Source organism: Malus domestica, chromosome 05 (genome assembly GCF_042453785.1).
Source record: "Malus domestica chromosome 05, GDT2T_hap1".
NCBI classification, from domain to species: domain Eukaryota; kingdom Viridiplantae; phylum Streptophyta; class Magnoliopsida; order Rosales; family Rosaceae; genus Malus; species Malus domestica.
Window position 1 is genome coordinate 4,252,748 of NC_091665.1, and position 25,340 is coordinate 4,278,087.

The following is a 25,340-nucleotide window of genomic DNA, read 5'->3' on the forward strand; positions in this document are numbered from 1 at the left end:
TTGCTACCCACGGGTACAAAACATGGAGGATGGCTTTGGCTAAAAACTCTACTAAAACCATTGGGGATAAAGAGTCCAAGGAAAAGGAAAAGTCGGAAAAGAGGATGTCTCCCTTTATATTTATAAAGCTCCAGCAAAGTTGATGATGTTTGTTCAAGTGTTTCCAAGGTGGACCAAAGTTAAAGCATGGGACTTCACCAAAAGAAAAAGCATGGGACAAGTGGCTGTTGTGTTTGGAAAAATGGTGCAGCTATATTTAGGGAAGCATGCCATGTAAAACACTCCGAACACCAAACTATATTTTCTCATGGGTACTGACATTAGCTATACTCAAAGGTAGCTGTCATGTTTGAAAAAAGGAGCAGCTAGGTTGGAAGAAACATGCCGTGTAAAACACTTCAAATATCAAACTATATTTACTCATGGATACTGAGGAAAAAATGTTATGGATGACTAATGTTGATAAGAAAGAAAAGCAAGCAGACTACCATGAGCATGGCTATTTTAAAACCACTCACATGACATTCAAATGGAAAAGCATCGAAGGCAACACACAAATAGAAAAAAAAAAAAAAAAGAAATGGGTGCGTTACTACAAATTTCAGGGGGGGTGGTAATTCCCACCTTTGGAGCCATGAATCAACAATTGTCTTCAGCAAACTCGGTACTGCAAATAGTGTGTCCAACAACCAAGCCTGCGACGACTGCACAAAAAAATTTATCACGGTTCAGAGCAGCTTCAACCCACACCAAATCAAGTACAGAAAATAGAAAACAAAAAAAAAATGGAATGACCTGCTGGTTATTTTCTCCTTTTCGCTCTGAATTTTCAATACACAAGAGAAGCATAAGCAAGATGGTACAACAAAAAGAAAAGAAAGCCCGTGGCCTGTATAAATAGGTCTCTATGGTTTAAAGGGAAAAGAAGATAAATTAGAACAAATCAAAAGAGTTTGAATTCCGCCAACCTTACCCATTCTTACTCTGAAATCCACGGATACCCAATCCAAATAGAAGTTTGAAATGCAACGAAGTCCACAGAAGTCCAAATATAGCGGAATAGTCGCTTGCTTCTAGAGGAAAACCACCAGATTTCAAAGCCAAGGGAAAGAGGATCGTTGAAGCCATCTTACTGGGGGGATGAGGATGCTAAATCCTCAAAATCATCAAGGAGAGGCACGGCAGGCATAGAAAATCAAAGCATAAAAAAAAAGGATAAAAGCAAGGGACCTAAAACTTAAAAAGGCATGCCAAGGGAAAGAGGATCGTTGAAGCCATCTTACTGGGGGATGAGGATGCTAAATCCTCAAAATTATCAAGGAGAGGCACAGCAGGCACAGAAAATCAAAGCATAAAAAAAAAAAAAAGGATAAAAGCAGGGGAACTAAATCCTAAAAAGGCATTTATAAAAAATGGTACTTTACCGCTTGCTTTTATTAAATAAAGCAAAGACTTGCTTTGCTACTATACTGCCCAGTTTGTGTCAGGCATGAGCACAAGATAGAATGAGTTTCAAGACAAAGTAAATGAAGGCAAATACAAGAAAGAAAGGTTGCTCATCACGTGGGAAGTATGGTCTCACCCTAAATGCACTAAGCTTTGATTATTAAAGGAAAAGACGTGGGTCATACTTGGTAAAAATCATCAATTCGTTTTGCCAGTCATCATCTTTTGGGCACCTTTCTTTTGCCAAAATCTGAACACAAAACCAAATCAAATATTTAATGAACTATGCCGGTTTGATTCTATTAAAGATACGTAGGCAATCTAATATCAAGTTATAGACGCAACCGTGAAACCGAAACGAATCCTTGGTTTATATAAACTAAATTCACTCCTACCATCAAATACCAAAATGGCACGAAGCCGAAGAAAAGTTTCAAAGGGCACGAAGCTGTATCAAAGTCTCAAATGGCACGAAGCCATATCAAATTTTCAAATGCTCCTCGCCCGCATGAGCTAAAACTGCACAAGGCATCAAATCCAAATAAGTACCAAATTCGTGAACTACGAGTGACTTGATCCTTCAAGAGGGTACGTAGGCAATCTAGGATTCGACCTAGATGCAATCACAAAATCAAACAAACACCAAAGTCCTCAAATTACATTTTATTCAAATTAGAATCAAAGGGTATTCCTTTCCCAAAAGAAGGGTTGTAATTAATAGGCACATAGCCTAGAATGGGTCGAACTCGAATTAATAAAACCCTCTTTGGAAAATTGAACGAGGGTGAAATTGTGTCGAGCGAATTATTTGTTTACATATTATGTACAATTTTTGCTCAACAAAGTGCTCAAAGCTCAAAAGTCTAATAGTTCAAAATTTTGAATCTGCAGCTTTATTCAATGGATGGTGTGGAAATAGTGATGATGCGTACAACATGTTGGTTCAGGTGATGCAGATGATGGCATTTCTGACTTGTATATTCAAGTAAGATGTCTCTCTCAGATTGAGGCGGAGTGCTATATTAAAGATGCAGAAGACGAAGACTTGTCTTGGTAGAACTTCAATCAAGGTAAAGACTGTCGGGTTTTCTCGCAAATTCTAGTTTTCAGATTTGAGTAGATTGGGATTATTGAGTTAGTATTTGGTGTTTCATATTTGCTGTATGGTCTTTTCTAGATGTGAGATAAGTCTTTCTTTGTCACGAAATGAATGAGTCTTGAGATTTCACAAGTGTTTATGGGGTCAGTCAATGATTACAGTTATAAAAAGTGTGAGATTTTCAGAGGTTTATAAAGTCATGAGACGATATTTTTTATATTAGATCGCCTTTGGCCAGTAATTAACCTTAGATTGTTTTGGATTATCAGTTAGGTATTGAATTGGGTGTCTATGGTTTTCCTTGTTGAAGCAGATACTCAGTTGATGGTAAGTTTTACCTGTAGATGATGCAGATGATGGCTTTTTCCACTTGTATATTTAAGATCTCTCCCAGATTGAGGCAGAGTGCTATATTAAAGACACAGAAGACGGAGACTTGTCTTGGTAGAACTTCAATCAAGGCAAAGACTGTCGGGTTTTCTATTAAATTCTAGTTTTCCGATTTGAGTTGATTGAGATTAATTGAGTTTGTCTTAAGGTATTTCATATTTGTTGTATGGTCTTTTTATAGATGTGAAAGAAAAGCCTATCTTTTTCGTGAAATGAATGAGTCTTGAGATCTCACTAGTGTTTACGGTGTAAGTCTATGATTACAGTTACGATATTTTCCTAATAGCTTGACTCTGCCCAGTAATTAACCTAAGATTGTTGTCGATTATCAGTTCGCCATTGAATTGGGTGTCTTAAGGTTTTCCATGTTGTAGTAGATACTCAGTTGCATGGTTCCCTTAGTACCGCCTGTAGCAGAAGAACTGATTCCCACCCAAATCGAAGCTTCCCAAAATGAGCGTAACTTTCGTTCTTTTAATTTCATAGATCAAGTTGACTACTTTCACAATGTGGGAAGAAGCCCCCACTACAAATCGAACCGACCAAATGATGGTTTCCCCAAATGTGATTGATTTGAAGTTGTATGGTCTGATGCCCTTGATTGTGAATTATCTTGTAGTTGCCAAGATTGAAGGAGATAATTTGATTACAAACTGTTCCGAACATGTTACAGCACAAATGTGGTAGCCACTGTTACCACGTCATCGCTTAAAAGACTAACTTAGTATTGTATGGAATTGAAATGAAATAATAACTAAATGTATATGATTGAAATGTTTTAGAATAAATTGTAGCAATAGTCTCTTAACTTTAACCTAATTGAAGTAATGATCTATCAACTGAAAATCCGTGACCAGTGGTCCTTTAACTCATCGTAATGTGCAACTATAATCCTTTTTGTCAAATTCGTTATACCTTGCGTCAAAAGAAGTCATGTGTCACGCATGTGAGGTTAAATTAAGGGCAAATATGAAAAACCAAATGAGAAAAATTGTAGGAATTGTCCTTCAACTTTAATCCAATTGGAGAAATGGTCTTCCAACTTTTACCTAATTGTATCAATGGTTCTTCCAGCATGACTCATCTTGATGGAATTCTGACGAAATTAACAAAAAAGACTATAACTAACGTTTTGATGAGTTAAGAGACCAATGATCATGAATTTTTAATTGATAAACTATTACTCTAATTAGTTTAAAGCTGAAAGTATATTGCTATAATTTTCTCAATATTTTAAAAATATTGTATACGATTATAATTTCACCCTAAGGGATAATGCAATATACCCATAAACTATAGAAGAAAAATTAATTGGCAGCACAGGAATCTGTCCAATCTGACTAAGAAATGTTAAAAAAAAAAAAGGAAAGAAAAAGCCTACTTCTGTCCTATTTCAATTTCACCTAACCCGCCAAAACCACTCATAAATTAAAGAAGAAAAAATAATTGGCAGCATGTGCTTTGATGCGTTGAATCAGGTCCAATCTGAGTTCTTCTATTTTTTGTGTGATAAATGTGTAATCTGGATCCGGTGTATCAGTGTTTAACCGTGAAGCACATCCCACCGTCCAATTAACCTTGAGCAAAAACAACAAATGTCTTCCTTTGTCATTGGATTCCACAAACAGAAGCTGGATCGTCCGCTGTGAACGGGGTTGTTCTTGATAAACCATAAGTTGGTTGTTTGTTATGACTCTTCCACTACAGATGCTGCTGCTAAGAGTTGGGAATATACTCTTGTATTATCTCTTATATTTCGGGATTTATATAGACTAGTTAGTTGTAATCAGTTTGACTTGTAACTCTTTGATGTAATTCATTCCTATAAATACAAACACACAACCTCTCTTAGATTTAACTGAGTTGAGCATCAACAACTGTTTAAGCCTTTTATAATCTTATGTGTGATTATTTCTCCTTTATGGTATCACAAAGCTAAGAAAGTCTCACGACAACCCTAGCAATTTTTTTTTTTTCGACATGGCCTCTTCTGCGTTTTCCTCCTCCGACTCCTCTTCTGCCCTACCCACTTCTGCTATCCCTAATGTCTCCATTTTTTTGACAATCAAGCTTGATCGTACCAACTACCTTCTTTGGCATGCGCAAATGCTCCCCCTGCTTCGTAGCAGGAACCTCGTCTCTTTCGTTGATGGCACTAGTCAGTGTCCTTCGGCTTTTCTCAAAGATACTGACGGCAATCTCACCACTGCTGTCAACCCCGCTTTCGAACTTTGGATGCAGCAGGATGCCATGGTTATATCATGGATCAACAGTTCCGTTCACCCCACTGTTTTGGCCACTCTTATTGGCAAAACTAGTTTTCACTCCGCTTAGACTTCTCTCCGTGAGCGTTATGCTTTCACATCAACTGGTCGTCTTTTGCAACTCCGGAGTGATCTGATGAACACGCATCGTGGTGATTCATCCATTGCTGATTTTTTGAACCGTGTGAACTCTCTCACTGACACTCCTCTGTCGGGGTCTCCTGTTTCAGACTCGGACTTGGTAGCCATTGTTCTCAACAACGTTGGTCCTGCGTATGAAAGCATCGTCTCGTCTGCTCAAGCTCGAGAGGATGCCATCTCTTATGGTGCTTTGGAGGCCTTGCTTCTCGGTGCCGAACGTCGTCAAAAGATAAGTCAGGTGGTCCATCTTGATGCTGCCCCTACTGCCCTCGTTGCTGGCCGTGGAAGGCGCGGTTTTCAGGCCGGTGCTGGTCGTGGTCGTGGTTTTTAGGCTGCTGCAGGTCGTGGCGGCCGTGGTCCTTTTCAAGGTGGTCGTGGCGTGATTCGACAGCCAGGAGCTCGTGCTCCTAATGATGGTGTCCTTGGTGTTGGCCCTCAGCAAGGTCATGGCTTTAATCCCAATGGTTATGTTCAGTGTCAAATCTGCCACAAACCTGGTCACTCTGCTATCAATTGCTACAATCGTATGAACATGGCATACGAAGGTCATGTTCCTACGCCCAACCTTCAGGCCTTTGCTGCTGCTGCTCATGCTCCTGACCATCTCCCCGTGGCTCCTCCTCAAGTTCAAAATTGGCTCTTTGATTCTGGAGCTAATGCTCATATTACGAATGATCTGACACAAGTTGTTGATCCCTGAGAGTACAATGGAAATCACCATGTGAATGGTGTAGTTGGCGGCACAAGTTTGCACATCTCTAAAGTTGGTCACTTACATATTCGCACTCCCTCCCATACCTTTAATCTTTCCAACACCTTATATTGTCCCAATGCTTCTACCAATATTATTTCTATCAATCGTTTTACTATGGATAACCACTGCTCCCTAACCTTATATCCCCATTCTTATCGTGTTCAGGACTTAACAACAGGGAATACCCTTTTGCAAGGCCGGAGTAAGAACGGCTTCTATCCTTTTTCCAGTCTTTCATCAAACAATAAACATGGCGTTTTTGCATTTTATGGTGGTCGCGTTTCTAATGTCGTGTGGCACTCTAGATTAGGGCATCCCTCTTCTTCTATTTTAAAGTTTTTAGTTGCTAGAAATAAATTGCCAATTCATGGCCATGTGACTTCTGCTCTATGTCATTCTTGTCCTCTAGGAAAAAGTCACAAGCTTCCCTTCCCGCTTTCAAGTTCAAATTCCAAATTTCCTTTAGATTAAATTCATTCGGATGTATGGACTTCCCCGTCTTACTCGATTGATGGATTTAAATATTATGTGATTTTTATTGATGATTATTCGCGCTACTCTTGGATATATCCTTTAAAACTAAAATCCGATGTGTTTAATACTTTTGTCACTTTTAAGAAACTCGTTGAAAATATGTTTAGTAGACAAATCAAATCTTTGCAAACCGATGGTGGTGGCTAATATATGAATCATGCTTTTAAAACCTATTTATCCTCTCATGGCATTCATCATCGTTTTACATGTCCTTATCACCCTGAACAAAATGGCCTTGCCGAACGTAAACATCGACATATGGTTGAAACTGGCCTTACTCTTCTTGCTCATGCATCCATACCTGTCACGTTTTGGGTAGAAGCCTTTCACACTACCAATTATTTGATTAATCGCTTGCCTACCAAAGTTTTACATAATGAATCTCCCTTTCAAAAATTATTCTCCACTCCTCCTCAATATGAATTTTTAAAGGTTTTTGGATGTGCATGCTTCCCATATCTTCGCCCATATACTCAAACCAAACTTCAATTTCGGTCTAAAAAGTGTTTTTTTCTTGGATATTCTTTAAATTAGCTGGGCTATCGTTGTTTTGATCCATCCACGGGCAAAATTTTTATGTCTCGCCATGTTATTTTTGATGAAAAATGCTTTCCCTATAAGGATATGGTTGTTCCTCCCATTCTGCATGTTCCATCCCCTAACATGATCAACATTGACCATGTCCTGCCACCTACAGTCTCAAATCCCACCAACTCTCACTGTCTCAATCCTATTACCTTGCCAACTAATTCTATCCTGCCACCTACAAACCCACTCGCCCACACTTCCCACCGTGTCAACCCTATAAACATGCCACCTAATCCTACCCCACCTCTACCTTTATCTACTCCCACTCCACCGCTTGCCAACCCTACTATCCCTATCATACCAACCACTCTTCCTCCAGACTCCACTATTTCCCATACCTCTAACCCTTCCCCATCCTTACCTTCCCCTGCGAATATTGGGATCATGAGCACTGTGCCATTGACACCTTATCTACCATCTCACTCCATGCTTACCCGAGCCAAAGATGGCATTCGTAAACCTAATCCCCGCTATGCTTTAATTGCTGTCACTAATACTTTGGTTGAACCTTCCAGTTTTACATAGGCTAACAAATGTCCACGGTGGCGTCAAGCCATGGCTGAGGAGTTCACAGCTCTCCAACGCACTGGCACTTGGACTCTTGTGCCGCTTCAACCACATCTTAATGTTCTTCCCAATAAATGGGTTTACAGAATCAAACGCAAATCCGATGGCTCAATCGAACTCTTTAAAGCCCATCTTGTTACTAATGGCTTTCATCAGCAGGAAGGCATTGACTACGCTGAAACATTTAGTCCTGTGGTTACTCACGCCACCATCCGATTAATTCTTTCTGTTGCACTTTATTACAATTGGTCTATCCGACAGTTGGACGTTCAGAAGGCCTTCTTACATGGTTCCCTCTCTGAAGATGTCTATATGCGACAACCCCAGGGCTTTGTTGATCCTCAGTTTCCAACTCATGTCTGCAAATTGCAACGTTCGCTTTACGGACTCAAACAAGCCCCCAAGCGTGGTTTTAGTGTTTCTCCAATCATCTCGAGGCACTCAGGTTCATTGCTTCCCAAGCTGACTCATCCTTATTTACTTACTTTGATGGCACCACCATTATTTATCTCTTGATTTACGTTGATGACATTTTGGTCACTGGAAATAGTAGTTCGCAGATTGCCCGACTCATTGCTCAACTTGGCTTACTTTTCTCTATGAAAGATCTTGGGCCCTTACATTATTTTCTAGGAATGGAGGTTACTCGTACCACATCTGGATTTCATTTGTCTCAGGCCAAATATATCCGGGACCTTCTTCAACGAACACACATGGCCGACTGCAAGCCCATCCAAACGCCATCATCTCCTGGCCGTCATTTGCTTCTTCACGAAGGAGATCCTCTTTCTGATGCTACTGAATACCGTAGTGTCATGGGTGCCCTTCAGTATTTGCTCTTTACTCGTCTCGACATTGCCTTCTCTGTCAATCAAGTATGTCAGTTCATGCACTCTCCCACAACGGTACACTGGGCTACTGTCAAACGCATTTTACGTTATCTTAAGGGCACTCATGATCATGGCTTGCTCTATCGTCCAAGTTCCCTATCCATCACAGCTTATGCGGATGCAGACTATGCCGGTGATCCTAATGATCGTCGTTCCACAGGCGGTTATTGTATTTTTCTTGGATCTAATTTAATTTCCTGGAGCTCCAAGAAACAACGTGGCGTTTCTCGCTCAAGCACTTAAGCTGAGTATCGTCAACTCGCTTATACTGCTGCTACTTTTTTTTGGTTTCGCAATTTATTTCATGATCTTCATCTTTATCTTACACCCCCTCAGTTATGGTGTGATAATATAAGTGCTCTTGCCGTTGCTTCGAACCCTATATATCAAGCACGAATGCGACATGTTGAAGTTGATTATCATTATGTTCGTGAGAAGGTTACTCGGAAGGAAATTATTGTGGGTTATGTTGCATCTCCGGATCAGGTAGCCAATTTTCTGACCAAAGGCTTGTCTTCCACTCAGTTTCAATTTCTTATTTCCAAGCTTCCCGTTCTTGGTTGCCCTTGCAGGGGCGTGATAAACCATAAGTTGGTTGTTTGCTGTGACTCATCCACTACAGATGCTGCTGCTAAGAGTTGGGAATATACTCTTGTATTATCTCTTATATTTCGAGATTTATATAGACTAGTTAGTTGTAATCAATTTGACTTGTAACTCTTTGATGTAATTCATTCCTATAAATACAAACACACAACCTCTGTCAGATTTAACTGAGTTGAGCATCAACAACTGTTTAAGCCTTTTATAATCTAATGTGTGATTATTTCTCCTTTGGTTCTTTCTGGAGATTATATTAGGGTTTGTCAATTCGAAATCGAATTTCCGCCGGACTCATAATCTCCGGTCAGTTCCGATGCTGGCGAAAGGAAGAAAAGTTTCAGGGCGGGGAGAGGCCGTGGCGGCGAACTACGCGTTCGGGCCGCTCGAAGATGACGTCATCGCCAAAGCTTTCCTCCAGGAGCTCAACACGTTCGAGATTCCGCACCTCAAGAGCAAGGCCCTCGTGGATGCGAATCTCCGGGAGAAGCACAACTTTGACGAGCTGAGGGAGGAGATTAATCGGCAGATTGTGCAGGCGAAGATTGACATTGAGATGCTGAAGAAGCAGCTCCAGGAGAGTAGATCGAAAGACGGCATAAGGAGGAGTGTGAGTCGATCAGGAAATTGATTGCTACGCAGCCGCCGCAGTCTGAGACGCTCAAGATCATATCAAGTTTGGAGAAGGAGATTGCGGCATTGGATGTGGAGAACACCGCAACTTCGCGGACGCTGGAGCTGAGGAAGAAGCAGTTTGCTCTGCTTCTGCACGTGGTATGTGAGCTATATTGAATTCCCGATATGTTTTGTGCATTAAGCAGTAGAATTTGAACGCTTTAAGAAAGTGGGGTAATTTCCGGGTGTATTTTATGTTGTTGCAGGTGGATGAGTTGCAGAATACCATAGAGGAAGAACAGAGGAGTTTAATTGAGGAGAAAGAACAGAAAACAGCTGGGGGCTCAGAACCCATGCATGTTGATTAGAATACAATGCATCTCTCGACTCTCCGTTTCCAAGTTGTAAGATTGCGTGTTTCGGAAAAGCGCTTCTAATTATGCATTGATGTCTCTTGATTTTCAGAAATGGGCACGCAAGAGAGTATCGGTGTATTGCTCCGTAGTTGCAGGATGCTAGCAATTTTATGAAATTCTTATTATTGTGCATTTGAATGATTCTCTTTGCATATATGAATTACCAAGTTTAGTTGATGAGAAGGAAATTGCCGTAACTCTTTCCTAAATTATTTTTTTAAGTAGTTGATCATGTAAACCTAATGCTTGGATGCATTGCTTTCATTGCATTTGGGTTTACTCCTTTAGTAGTGTAATGTTATACAGTTTAATTTCGGAGAATTTCATACTGTAGATGAAATGCTTGTGCTTTTCAAATTCCTTATAATCTGACTTTTTTGGCTTTGCTTAAGTGAAAGTACCTTGGGTGCACCATTGCTGCATTACAAAGTCTTTACTATTTGATATTGGTCTTGCAATGCCAAAGAACAAATGTGATTTGTTTTCACATATGCTATCAGCATTTGTAAGACAACTTTCTAATATATTAATGACTGTAGTTGTATTTGTATTTCATTTAGAAAGCGATGGATTTAACTACTGATCTTCCAGAACAGGGTAGTGGGCAGACTAGATGTTTTATTAATTAATAGATCACTCATTGTAGATTTGCTTTTCGTTTTCTCTATTGAGAGAGTAGAGTACATGTTACACATATCTTTCAAGTGAAAAGTTTCTGGAAAGTTATTGCATTCAACGCCACATTTTTCATAGATTTGTAATTTTGTATAGACGCTAACAGAAAGTGGATGGGCTACTGGAAGGGAAAGAGGCAGATTTTGTGTTATGGCTTGGGACATAGGCAAGCTGAGAATTGCAGTTAGTTTTGGGTTTAGATTTGTTTATGTTCTTGTACTTTTTTTATGTTTAATTTCCTGGTTTTTGTACAGTATGTATACAGAGTTCCAACAAATGATATTGAGACTTCTATTTGGTATGCGTGAAGGAGTTTGCTTTTGATTTTCAAGACATGCTTCTGCTCATCCCTTTCTCGATACAATTGGTACCAAAGCCCTATTCAAGTGGGCATGTTTTGCTAGAGTCTAGTATTTGTGAGATGGGGAAATACAATAGTAGGGTTGTAGGTGAATATGTTGGAGCTTTCTTACCATCCGCAAGCATATGAATACGAACTTGATCATAAGGAGTTGTGGGATTATTGGAAGAAGATTTTTGGTAACATACTGGAATGAGATGGAAAGCATGCATGCGTTTGTCTGGCGTTTATAATAGTGTTTGGTGGTTACTCCTTTTGACTGTTTGAAGTTTTGTATTGAGGTTCCTCACCAGAGTTGACTAGCTATGGTTCACACTCTTTGTGGGTCATGTGGTCCGACTAATTTTTACCTAGGTGCTCAAAAATCAAAAGGCTATTAGTTCAAAATTTTGAATCTGCAGATTTAATACTGATGATATTTTGTATGGTGCGTACAACATGTTGGTTCAGGTGATGCAGATGATGACTTTTTCCACTTGTATATTGAAGATCTCTCTCCGATTGAGGCAGAGTGCTATATTAAGGACACAGAAGAGGGAGACTTGTCTTGGTAGAACTTCAATCAAGGTAAAGACTGTCCGGTTTTCTCTTAAATTCTAGTTTTCCGAATTGAGTTGATTGAGATTAATTGAGTTTGTCTTAGGTATTTCATATTTGTTGTATGGTCTTTGTCTAGATGTGAAAGAAAAGTCATATCTTTTTCATGAAATGAATGTGTCTTGAGATCGCACAAGTGTTTACGGTGTAAGTCTATGATTACAGTTACGATATTTTCCTAATAGCTCAACTCTGCCCAGTAATTAACCTAGGATTGTTTACGATTATCACTTCGCCATTGAATTGGGTGTCTTAAGGTTTTCCATGTTGTAGCAGATACTCAGTTGCATAGTTCGCTTAGTACCACCTGTAGCAGATCAACTGATGCCCAACCCAAATCAAAGCTTCCCAAAATGAGCGAAACTTTCGTTCATTTAATTTCATAGATCGAGTTGACTACTTTCACAATGTGGGAAGAAGCCCCCACTACAATTCGAACTGACCAAATGATGGTTTCCCCAAATGTGATTGATTTGAGAAGTTGTATGCTCGGATGCCTTTGATTGTGAATTATCTTGTAGTTGCCAAGATTGAAGGAGATAGTTTGGTTGACCAAACTGTTCCACACATGTAACACCAATCTCAGCTTGAACCAAACAGATGAGGGTTATCCAAAAAAAAAAAAAAAAAAAATAGACGAGGGACCAAAATGAGGGGCCTCGGTAGAACCAATCGAAACCCGTAACTTGAGACACATGGAAAGGAAGCCTCACGACGATGATGACGCAGATATCGCTTTGAGCTTCAACGTCTGGCTTTCATCTGTTATCAAAATAGATCTTGTTTGTCAAACCATTCCCTACAATTAGTCGTAGTCCAAGCCAAATCGATCTTGGGTATCAAACGTGCCCATAAAGTACAATCGAGATCCCAAACCTTCTATCCATCCTGGTCATTCAACATTGATTCTAGGAATTGAAAATTAATATGCATCTCCATGTCTGGTTCGATGCCATTAGTTCCTAGGCATGCCTTGAAAGGGGCATGAATTTCAATTTGGAAAGCTTGCCAATATTTGTAGTGCGTGTGCCATTCAAATTGTTAGGTAGACGTCAAGGATTGCTAGGTAAGTGAATTTGACAACATTGTGAATTTAGTTGAAAGGACTGTAGAGTTAATTAAGGAGCCCCTAAAAATTTTCTACTCCAACCATACTCTTTAATTCAGGAAGTTCGTTTGCGAGGTTATTGTAGGCAACACAAAAAACCTGCACTTTGAACATTTCCCTAGTCCACGTGAAACTTTTCCGTTGAATTTATAGAAGGAAAAATTTATCTAGATTTAAGAATTGGACCAGCAGCTCACTATTAATTACAAATGTAGTGTCTAAACCGAAAATTTGGGGAACATTGTTTGACAAGTTTGTAATCCTATTTCGGATTGGAGTTGAAGTACCGCGGCTTCTAGTATGATCTGGTGGCGCAGCCCAAGTCTACAATGCCAAATGTATTTGAAGAAGCTGCTCCTGGGAAAGCAATCAGTTGTTTGATGTCAAGCTTCTCAGCAATTGCCTCTTTCATTATCTCTTGACTACCCTCTTGCAAAATGAACATATATACATATATCCCATCAATAATTACAGTCTACACTCATCTTATTTGCTAGTGGGAATCTGATAATGGATATCATGATCACTTTTCACTAATCTTGTTTAATTCCATGCTACTAGCACTACACGGTTGGTGGCAATTTTTTTCACATGTTTGTGGAAGGTCTCAATTTCAATTCTAAGATATGGTAAGTTCGGTACCTAATTATACATGGGCTATTGTGTATCTCAACTCAAATCTTCATCCCCAGTATTATTGCATTAAAATTATTGTTTAATTTCATGTCTCGCTCATGGTCACCTCCTGTGTCACAATGTTAACAGCTAATAAGTTCACTTGTTGGGCAGCATTAGCATATACGTGAAGGATAATGCCAAGAAAATCAAAATTTTTAAATTTGCAAACTAAATGATAGGTCACCAATAGGAAATGAGCACATTAATCAACAATTAAATAATAATCCAATCATCAATAACTACATCATTTGGTTCGCAAGTTTGGTTTAAAAAATTTGGTTTCCCTAGCATTATCCTTAGTATATGGGTAATATGTGAAGAATAATGTTAGGGAGACTAAATTTTAAACCAAATTTACAAACCAGATGATGTGTCACAAATAGGAAATAAGCACGTTAATCAACACTTAAGTAATAATTCAATTACCAACCATCACGTTATTTGATTTAAAATTTTGATATTTCTAGCATTAACCGTATGTGAATAGTTATTTTCTACATATTTTAGCGACGTATATCATATTGATGAGTATGAAATCATGGTAAAAACGTCCGCATAGATGAACATATATAGTTTATCTATGTACGAGGGTGAGATAAACTATGAATGATCTTGTTAACAATTACCCTTCTTTATTTTTGGCTAATTATTAGAGTTTGTTGATAATTCGTCTTCACTTAAAAATAACAAGATTTTAGACTCGAATTTTCCAAATGGCGAATTTGATACAAATTTATTCTCTCACTTTTAACCCTGATAAGTTCAAAGGTTTACGATACGAACTCCTCTCTCTAGGTGTATTCCAATAGAATCCAACTCAACTTGATATGGATATCTCCCCAACAAACATCACGCACCACCACAGTAGTCCCCAGTGGTTGAAGCAAGTGTAAATCCCCATTCCCAACAGTAAACACACACAGTATATAATTGGGGCAATAAAAAGGAGTGACAAGACTTGGATTGGCTTTCCTTTTGGCCAGCATATTGCATATATCAATTCACCATTACTTGTTCCATATGCAACTCCAATTAAGATAACGTTCAAATCGGCCACCACACGAACCACTAATGTTACGATAATCTGTCTGAAGGGGAAGAAATTCTTCTACAGCAGCTCAGAAGGTAGTGAAACTGTTGAATTTTTGATGTGTATTTCATATCAAAAACAATTACAAGATGAAACATTATATAGGAAAAGAAAGAGAACATAAGCCTAACTTGCCTAACTTGCCTAATTTCCTAACTTGCCTAACTTGCCTAATTTACACAAAGAATGTTGACTAGCCTAACTTCACTAGTCATCCAACATGTTTATTTCATGCATGCATTTTAACAAAAGATATGACTTGCATCCATTCCAACACTCCCCCTCAAGCTGGATCGAGGGGATTCCTTGAGCCAAGCTTGGACAGAATGCGCATGAACTGAACCGTAGGAAGAGGTTTAGTAAAAATAACGCTTTGCTTCTTGCTGCGCCATGTTACCAAATTCCCACTTAAAATGGCTTCGTGCCGCAAACAAACAGTAATGGCTTCGTGCCGCAAACAAACAAACTTGAAATGGCTTCGTGCCGCAAACAAACAGTAATGGCTTCGTGCCGCAAACAAACAAACTTGAAATGGCTTTGTGCTGCAAACAAAGAATAATGGCTGGCTTCGTGCCGCAAACAAAGAATAATGGCTTCGTGCCACAAACTTGAACAACGTTAGGTAGAGCTAAAGCATCCATCGAGCTCTCAGCTTCATAATGTTCTCCAGCCATCTTGGCTTAGAGTAAATGAGTAAATGTTCTCCAGCCATCTTGGCTTAGAGTAAATGTTCTCTAGCCATCTTCGCTTAGAGTAAATGAGTAAATGTTCTCCAGCCATCTTGGCTTAGAGTAAATATTCTCTAGCCATCTTGGCTTAGAGTAAAAGTTCTCCAGCCATCTTGGCTTAGAGTAAATGTTCTCCAGCCATCTTGGCTTAGAGTAAATGTTCTCCAGCCATCTTGACTTAGAGTAAAAAAAACTTAGCGGAAACGATCAACAGAGCATCCATCGAGCACTCAGCTTCATAATGTTCTCCAGCCATCTTGACTTAGAGTAAAAGAAACTTAGCGGAAACGATCAACAGAGCCAGGAATTTCGAGTTCCTGCTCTGATACCATGTTGAATTTTTGATGTGTATTTCATATCAAAACAATTACAAGATGAAACATTATATAGGAAAAGAAAGAGAACATAAGCCTAACTTGCCTAACTTGCCTAATTTCCTAACTTGCCTAACTTGCCTAATTTACACAAAGAATGTTGACTAGCCTAACTTCACTAGTCATCCAACATGTTTATTTCATGCATGCATTTTAACAAAAGATATGATTTGCATCCATTCCAACACTCCCCCTCAAGTTGGATCGAGGGGATTCCTTGAGCCAAGCTTGGACAGAATGCGCATGAACTGAACCGTAGGAAGAGGTTTAGTAAAAATAACGCTTTGCTTCTTGCTGCGCCATGTTACCAAATTCCCACTTAAAATGGCTTCGTGCCGCAAACAAACAGTAATGGCTTCGTGCCGCAAACAAACAAACTTGAAATGGCTTCGTGCCGCAAACAAACAGTAATGGCTTCGTGCCGCAAACAAACAAACTTGAAATGGCTTCGTGCTGCAAACAAAGAATAATGGCTGGCTTCGTGCCGCAAACAAAGAATAATGGCTTCGTGCCACAAACTTGAACAACGTTAGGTAGAGCTAAAGCATCCATCGAGCTCTCAGCTTCATAATGTTCTCCAGCCATCTTGGCTTAGAGTAAATGAGTAAATGTTCTCCAGCCATCTTGGCTTAGAGTAAATGTTCTCTAGCCATCTTCGGAGTAAATGAGTAAATGTTCTCCAGCCATCTTGGCTTAGAGTAAATGTTCTCTAGCCATCTTGGCTTAGAGTAAAAGTTCTCCAGCCATCTTGGCTTAGAGTAAATGTTCTCCAGCCATCTTGGCTTAGAGTAAATGTTCTCCAGCCATCTTGACTTAGAGTAAAAAAAACTTAGCGGAAACGATCAACAGAGCATCCATCGAGCACTCAGCTTCATAATGTTCTCCAGCCATCTTGACTTAGAGTAAAAGAAACTTAGCGGAAACGATCAACAGAGCCAGGAATTTCGAGTTCCTGCTCTGATACCATGTTGAATTTTTGATGTGTATTTCATATCAAAACAATTACAAGATGAAACATTATATAGGAAAAGAAAGAGAACATAAGCCTAACTTGCCTAACTTGCCTAATTTCCTAACTTGCCTAACTTGCCTAATTTACACAAAGAATGTTGACTAGCCTAACTTCACTAGTCATCCAACATGTTTATTTCATGCATGCATTTTAACAAAAGATATGACTTGCATCCATTCCAACAGAAACCCTTGCATCTGGTTCTCACCCGTTGTGAGTTTACTACCAGACAATGTAGGCGTCCACACAGGAGAATTCCTTATCTTAGTTTAGTACTCCAGATTTCCAGGCTTATGGAGGACCAACTGGTCGTACCCAGTGCACAAGGCTCCCGCTTTACGTAGGGTCTGGGAGAGGTGAATGTCGGCTAGCCTTACCCCCATTTATGGAGGACCAACTCCGAATAATATATAGGGTAACTCTCAAGGAGGTTTTAGGAGAAATTTTTGCGTTCATCTAACACATTTTTCAGTGATTTTGAGACACAACACGAATGTCCCACCATGCAGGTGGGACTCTATATATTTTTATTTAGTACATGATATTATATCACAAGTGCTTATGATAAATCTTTTTTGGCCTGAAAACTAATGGTTTATCCACAAATATAGGCCAAAGTGTGGCTTTTGCCTCCTAATCAACAAGAGGGCTTGCTCCGCCACTACTGCTGGAAAACTGTATAGGGATTCATTCGCTCAGTTTGTCTAAGGCCATACAAATAATTGATATTTTTGTGTAAGATATAGCAGTCAACACACCCAAAGCCTGTCCAGAATAGCTCACGACAGCAATGAAGAACATGGCTGAAATATTAAGAATATATTCCAGTATAATTCCTTTAGGCCTCATTTGTTGTCTGGGATTAGTTTAAATAGGATAAATCACTAGATTCAGTGAATGGAATGAAGAATTCATTGCGCACTTGCAATTTTTTGTCCAAGTGAAGAAATATGATTGAATATTCTTGTCCAAATTCTACCATTTTTCAGAGGATTAAGAGGAATTAGTTTTATTTATTTGCTAATCCATCTTCTACCCTCACTTTAACAAAAAATGAAAATAAGCATCCAATTTTTTCATTCAACTGTACACCATCGAATATGGTGAGTTATATATCCTAATAAATCCTAGACGACTAAAAAAACAAAATTACAGGGCTTCTATTAATGATGTATTTAAATGATTTTATCATTCTTAGTAATGCAAGAGTGATTCGAGCAGGTTTAATTCTAGCCTTTCTCTTCTTGGATATATTTATGAATCCTCAACTTTAGCAATACATAGAAAAACGTTCCGTTCTTGAACACATTTATGAAATCTGTTCATGTCACATAAAACAACACATTATTTGAAATGTCGAATATCGGGATAAAAAAAGGCAAAGATTTATCGTGATCTGATTCACCAATTGTTTGGAAACCCTACTTTAAATATATTTTCTGCTACCTATTAACCAAAGTTGTTGCGTGGCCATGATCGGGGAGATTTTGGCTTCAAGTAGACAAAACAATTGGGATTTCCACTAACAAAAGTGAAAATAATATGCACATATTTCCAAAGTTTACTTGCATGGTACGTTTAGTACGGGGTCTGAGATTTTAGAGGTTCTATGCAAAATTTATATAGGGCACCTTCTTTAGATAGTTTTTCAAAAAGTAGGACAAAGTATTGTTGCTCAAAAAACAATGATTAAATCAAAACAAATTTTAGGACTTATTGATTATAAATTTAAAAATGTATTTAAAAAATAAGTAAAGAGTTACAAACATAACATTCACTAGATAATTAAAAGCAGTTCATTCTTAAACAACTAAACAAGAAGAAAGAAAAAAGCTTCTAAAACTCTAACTTTAGCGTCACTTGAATGTATAGCATTATTATATAATAAAATTGAAAAAAAAATTATGGTTTTGTTATTGGCAATCCAAATATCTTATTGTGCACTCCAAATTTTAATATTTAAAGGAAAAGACTTGCACTTATGAGTAGTCAAGTCTAAAGTAAAGATAAATTTTTAGAAACTTTAATGAAAAGTCCCAGTACTGTTCACTTTAACGAAAAACCACATTTTTACACTAAAAAGTTAATCCTGATACTATTCACCTTACCCTTTATTTTGTCTTTATCGTTAAAACTCAAAGTTTTCAAGTCATTTTCATTAGTTTTCCTTAAATTTTTTGTATATATAGCATGACAAAATTTTTAAAAACTCTTTCAAACTAGGGGCCATGTGCGGTTGCACCTTTCGCTCTCTCCCAAAACCGCCTTTGTATCTATACACAAAAGCAATTTATTGCTTCAAAACGAGCATAAAAAAATTAAAAAAAAGGTAACGCTAGGTAGACCAAATTCTCAAATCAAATAATGTGTTACCAATAGAAAATAAGCGCGTTAATTAGCACTAAAGTAATAATTCAATCATTAACAACCACATCATTTGGTTTACAAAAATTTCGTTTAAAATTTTGGTGTCTATAGCATTATCCAAAAACAATTAGTGATTTGAGTGGTAGTGTGTGGGACGCTGAAAAGAAAGGCCGAGAAGATAAAGGGAACTCTAATTCGTTTTTTTTGACTGAATCTAAAGTCAAGATTGTGTTGGCATTCATATGGAATACACTCTCCCTTCCTTTTTCTTATATTATCTAATACCCACTCTCTTTTCCACACTCGGTGCTTTCTTCCTCAGCAATCCATTGGTGATCATTTTAGCAGGTTTTTTTTTAAATTATTTATCAAAATTTAGTAAATTCTGACGTAAAAGGTATATGAAGGTCCAAATCCTCGTACTTAAAAAAAGAAAAAGAAAAAAAAGGGCCAGCTAGCGGTGAAATCCTCGTAGTCTACTATTTCAGAAGACGGGAAAATTCAGTTATTTCAGTTTTTTATTGACCACCATCGTGTGATTTACTAACGCCAGTAATCAAACCAGGACCTTGTACTTGATATTTAAGTTGGTGTATTGTGGCATGCATGATTGAAAACCGACCCCAAGAGTTTTATCTAGGCCTTCACCATATTTTTTTTTTCTTCTGAAAATATGATTTTAGCCCCTAAAACTCAAGTTTCCTTACATAAACCCCAATATAATCTTTTTATTTGAATAAAACCCAATGACTAGGCTCCACATAAGAAAATTCATTAATTTTGTTTGCCTTTACACATTTTGTATTTTTCAGATGCCTAAAATACTCCTAATTACAGTTTTAATGTATACATTTAATTCTATGCAGATTTGAAGGGAGAGATTAATGGGGGGGAAAATGCATTGATTTAAAATCATTGCATATTAACATATCATAACAAATTTTGTCACATCCCGGCCCGGACCCCACCACATCTCGAGCTCGACTCCGTCATAGCATGATATTGTCCGCTTTGGGCCTCGACCACACCCTCACGGTTTTGTTTCTGGGAACTCACACGAGAACTTCCCAGTCATGGGATTTGGATTTTATTTGTCTACATGGTACTCTATTTGAAATTTGGATTTTATTTGGATGTTTAATATTAGGTGGATTTTTTTTTTTTTGAAAAATAAGAGTTTCAAGGACCTTTTTCTAAAGAACTTTTTTTTTTTTTTTTTTTATCAAAACGGAGAGTTAATAATCCCAATTTTGAAACCTCTTGCGACGCCAGAAAGAAAAATACTATTAAAGAATTTGATTAAAAGAATTCCCACTAAAGGATTGATTGAAAACTTCTACCTTGATGATTTCTGATTACATTGGCATCCGTATGGCAGCTCAACGAAGATTCCAGATCGATTATCATATCAAATCATTTAAACAGTTTACTTAGAGAACATTACACTTTAGTTCACGCTAATTTATTTCATATGCATGCCCATGGAATCATGTGATTTAGGTCTTTTTTCTTGATGGCACAAATTTTGGTGATTACAGCATATACTTATGAGCTTACATATACAAATCCCACCAAATATTTGATGTCTACGGAATCAGGTGATTTAGGTCTGGCTAGCTAGCTATACTTCAAAATCGCACCAAATAAGAAGGTATACGCTGTGCTTATGCATGCCCATGGACGAGCTAAGCTACACGAAAAGAAGCTATATTACTGGACAAACTAAAATAATAGAAATAATATAACCGAAATAAATAGAAAAAGATAGAAAGGGAAGGGAAAGCCTGAATTATTGCTTCTGCTTTCATATTTGTAAGAAAAAAAGGTTACGCAGGATTTGTGTTGCCTCTTTTCCGGTGTAACTGCCTTGGAAGTCTTACGTTTCCTCTTAAAATATGATGTTGATAAAGTTGTTTGTTCTTTGTATTGATCTTCTTCCTCATCGCTAATCTCTTCCGGTCTGCTGATTATGTTCTACTGTTAGCACTAATCGCCAATTTTTCCGTTTTAATCTCAGATATTTGAAGCTTATTGTACAATTGCGTTAGAGACAAAGTTGGTCGAGATCAAGCTTCAAAATCATGCATGCATGTGGTGCTAGTAAGTAATCTCGATTTTATTTGCTTTCAGTAGTTTGAAATCAGCCATATTTTAAGTCGATCTAACTATTACAATTGTGCTTATCATCTTATCTTTTGATGTGTATATATATGATAGGCTTTTTCACACCTATGAAAAGAAGTTAAAATCACACAAAAATACTTGCAAGAGTCCAAGGTTATCCTAGTATAACAGTTCATGCAAGTCGTTTTCCACAGAGATAGAATGAATAATTTGTGTTTAAAACTAACTCTTAATTAATTATTTAAAACAAAGTTTGGAAAATGTTGATTTTGAGATTTTAATATAATAAAAACGAATTTAAATTAAAACAATTAAATCAATCAACTAGAAACCAATTTAAAGAAAATCAATTTAAAGAAACACTAGGGTTCCACCGTCACTTTAACAATGCTACATAGTTCGTCCAATTACTTATGGATTACTCATGCATATTTTGAAGGTTAAGTTTTCCTAATATATGTCCTACTTGGAACCTTCAATATAAAACGTATATCTAACATCCAACCCATCCGGACGTTCGGATCAAATATGAACATGAAAGACTCATTAAGTTTTATGAAAACCCTTTGAAAAACCATGCAACCCTTAAGACATGGTGTTCATCTTAAGTGAAATTACAATTATTAACCACAAGAAGCCAGCGTCTATTTCAGGAAACCTTCCGACCAAAATTGCATCAGATTACTTTTCTAAATATCTTAATGGCTGCGAATCACTAAGACACTTAGATAGTTTAATCACAGTGATTAATAATTCAAAACATGCATGCATAATATCATAAATAAATTGAAAAGAAACTACATATTCTTGCTAAGGCTTGTAGCTTTGCCCTAACAAAAGAAATTACGAACAATCATAAGACAAAGTATTATTGAGAACATGAAAAGAAAGCATCTTGAAAATAAACTTGAATTGTGCAAGGCTCTCTAAAGTAGTGCGCCTCCTCCTCTCCTTCTCCAAACCCTAATGGCTAAATATCTATATTTATACTCCTACAAAATAAAACCTTAAAAGGTCTTAGAATAAAACTAGGAAACATAATAAAAAAATAAAACAGAAAATAAAATGTTTCCTATTTAAACTAAAATTTGGACTTCTAAAAAAATCAGACTTTTGACTGACCAAATCAACTCCGATTTGGTCCTAAAATTTCTCTTTTGAAAGCTTAAGTTGTTCCCTACAAATCTCAGAAGGAATATTTCTTAAAATATGTCATCTTAACCTCCAAAATATCCAAAATATCCATAAACATCAATCTGGGAAAGCTGCGCGCTGGGCCTTTATTTCATTGACAAGGTTAAACGGCTCGGTAGAAAAATCTGAAACTTTGACACAATCATCTTAAAAGACCCACAAACATCCTCCAGTTAGAATCACTTCAAAATTCATCCGTTTGATTACTTTATGATCAAGAGGAAGTCGCATATCCTAAATTAGAAATATAATTTAAAGTATCAAAATAATCAATAAATTATTACTAAGATTAGAGAAAAATATATAGTAAAATATTGACTCATCAAATTATAAACTCATCTTCTTATATTAATATTTATTCCTAAATCTGAAGTATTCATCTTCTTCTTATAGTGGTATCTTATATAATGAAAGCAATAGCACTAGGTAAACACACTTTGCTTTTTTCAATTCTTTTTCAATTATTGTACCCACCTTTGCATCCATGATTGAACTTCTCCCTCCATAAATACCCTTGTTGAGAGCGTGCATGTGTCCTCCACACTTCTCCAATATCTCTCTACTCTCTTCCTCAGTCCACGACACACCCATAAACCCTCATTCCTCATTATCCGCTTCTCCCGTTAATATTTCCATGGCACCAAACAGCCAATCATCCCTAAGTGAAGGCAAGTGTGTCATCCCAATGACCACAAACGACCTCGAGCACCAAACAACCCTAGACCAAAAGGAGTTTGACTACTCCAAACGTTCCCAATGGCTCCGCGCCGCCCTCCTAGGTGCCAGCGATGGATTAATCTCAACTGCGTCGTTAATGATGGGAGTTGGAGCTGTGAGACAAGACATTAAGGCCATGATACTAACCGGGTTCGTGGGACTAGTAGCCGGGGCATGTAGTATGGCCATTGGAGAGTTTGTCTCCGTGTACTCCCAGCTGGACATAGAGGTGGCTCAAATGAAAAGGGACAATCAGAAAAAGAAAAAGAACCAACAAGTACACGTGGTAGAAGATGATGGTGGCGATGGAGATGATGAGGAGAGTCTGCCCAATCCTTTACAAGCAGCAGCTGCATCAGCACTGGCGTTTTCGGTGGGAGCAATGGTCCCATTGCTAGCAGCATCGTTTATAAGGGGGTATAAGGTGAGGTTAGGAGTTGTGGCCGCGGCTGTGAGCTTGGCTTTGGTGGTGTTTGGGTGGTTGGGTGCTAAGTTGGGGAAGGCACCAGTTATGAGATCAGTGATGAGGGTTTTGGTTGGAGGTTGGATGGCCATGGCTATTACCTTTGGGTTAACCAAGTTGATTGGCTCAAGTGGGCTATGAGACCCTTTGATCTAACACGCCCATGAATATTGTGCTACAAGATCTTTCGTTATTTTTTCCTGTTGGATTTTGTGTAATGAAATGTAAGATGTTCATTGGAAGTGAGATGTAACTTCTTAAAGAAATGAAACGCATAATTGTAGTATGAGAAGTAATTTCGTACACTTCACTCCTCATGCATCTATTTTTTATTTCCCTTAATTTCTTTGTAAGTTATTCAATTTAAAAATAAAAATATAAAAATGTGCATAAATCCACTTCTTTATGTTGTTGTTTGAATGATGAATTGATTAATTTTAGTAAGAAATCACAGAGTGCTCAAGGAGGAAGAAGAATGGAATACATTGCTCCTACAGTTTCATTGACTGAAATCGATTACAAACACTGTAGTTGTGAAAAACAGATCCGAGAAGCAAGGAGAACAAAAATGACCATTGGAACAAGAATCCTAAGCTTCCTCGCATGGATTGCCCATGTTTACTCAACTATGCACAGCTACAATGGCAGCTGGCACACTATACACCTTTGAGATGTTATAATCCTAGCCGTCTACTACACTAGAACTATAATTCTAAGAACCTAAACAGAAACTGAAGAACAAAGCTTAACAATATTTTTTAGAAAAACTAATAAAAAATGCTTGAAAACTTTGAGTTTTAACGATAAAAACAAAATAAAAGGTAAAGTGAATAGTACCAGGATTGATTTTTTAGTGCAAAAATATGGTTTTTCGTTAAAATAAATAGTACCGGAAGTTTTCGGTTAATGTTCTTTTTTTTTTAATAGAACAAAGCTTAACAATATTAGTAACGATTGATAGGTCCCCAAAAGAGACAAAGATAAAATAATATTAGTAATCGCAAGTGTACAGATGTTAAGATAGTATACAAAATAAGCACATATAATACATATCGTCCCAAAGAAATTGATCTAATTCTAACCATCAGACTTAAGTCCATTTGCTACTCTATGTTAGCTAAACAAAATACTAGAGCATCCGATTCCCCCTTAAACCGTAAACCATCTAGAGTAAACATATTCTTACAAGTTAACCATCAATGATTTAGACTGGCTAAACACAAAAGAATTCATACGATACGATCTTCTAAAACTAACATAGAAACATCGTACATGAATCCTAAAGCATGGATGGCATCTACCTCTAAGTAACAATTCATGGTATCAATTTGCAAGGAGCTTAATTAAACTCATTAAGATGGTAGCTAATCACACTAGATAATTAGCTAGATAGAATCAATCGTTAAATATAAGAAGAAATTTACGTTGAAATCTCTCTCCATGTTGTCACATCAATAACCACACCATGTGGTTTATCCATTATGTTTAGAAATGATTTTGGGACGGATCGAATTGGAAACAAAGCCTTTTAATTTTATTCCAAAATTT

At 37.6% G+C, this 25,340-nt stretch overlaps 1 protein-coding gene, 1 long non-coding RNA gene and 1 pseudogene across 2 annotated transcripts; all 3 read left to right on the top strand.

Annotated features, from left to right (window-relative positions):
- The first annotated feature begins 9,361 nt into the window (after nt 1-9,361).
- On the top strand, nt 9,362-10,481 carry LOC103402152 (THO complex subunit 7A-like; annotated as a pseudogene).
- A 571-nt stretch (nt 10,482-11,052) lies between these two features.
- On the top strand, nt 11,053-12,073 carry LOC139196625 (uncharacterized). The gene is made up of 2 exons (XR_011581717.1): nt 11,053-11,162; nt 11,791-12,073. It is a non-coding gene; the product is annotated as an uncharacterized lncRNA (long non-coding RNA).
- Nucleotides 12,074-23,060: 10,987 nt separating this feature from the next.
- LOC114824740 (vacuolar iron transporter homolog 1-like) lies at nt 23,061-24,084 on the top strand. The gene has a single exon (XM_029101870.2). It carries the CDS (start codon nt 23,142-23,144, stop codon nt 23,931-23,933), a length of 792 nt encoding a protein of 263 aa, XP_028957703.2. The 5' UTR covers nt 23,061-23,141; the 3' UTR covers nt 23,934-24,084.
- Nucleotides 24,085-25,340: the final 1,256 nt, after the last annotated feature.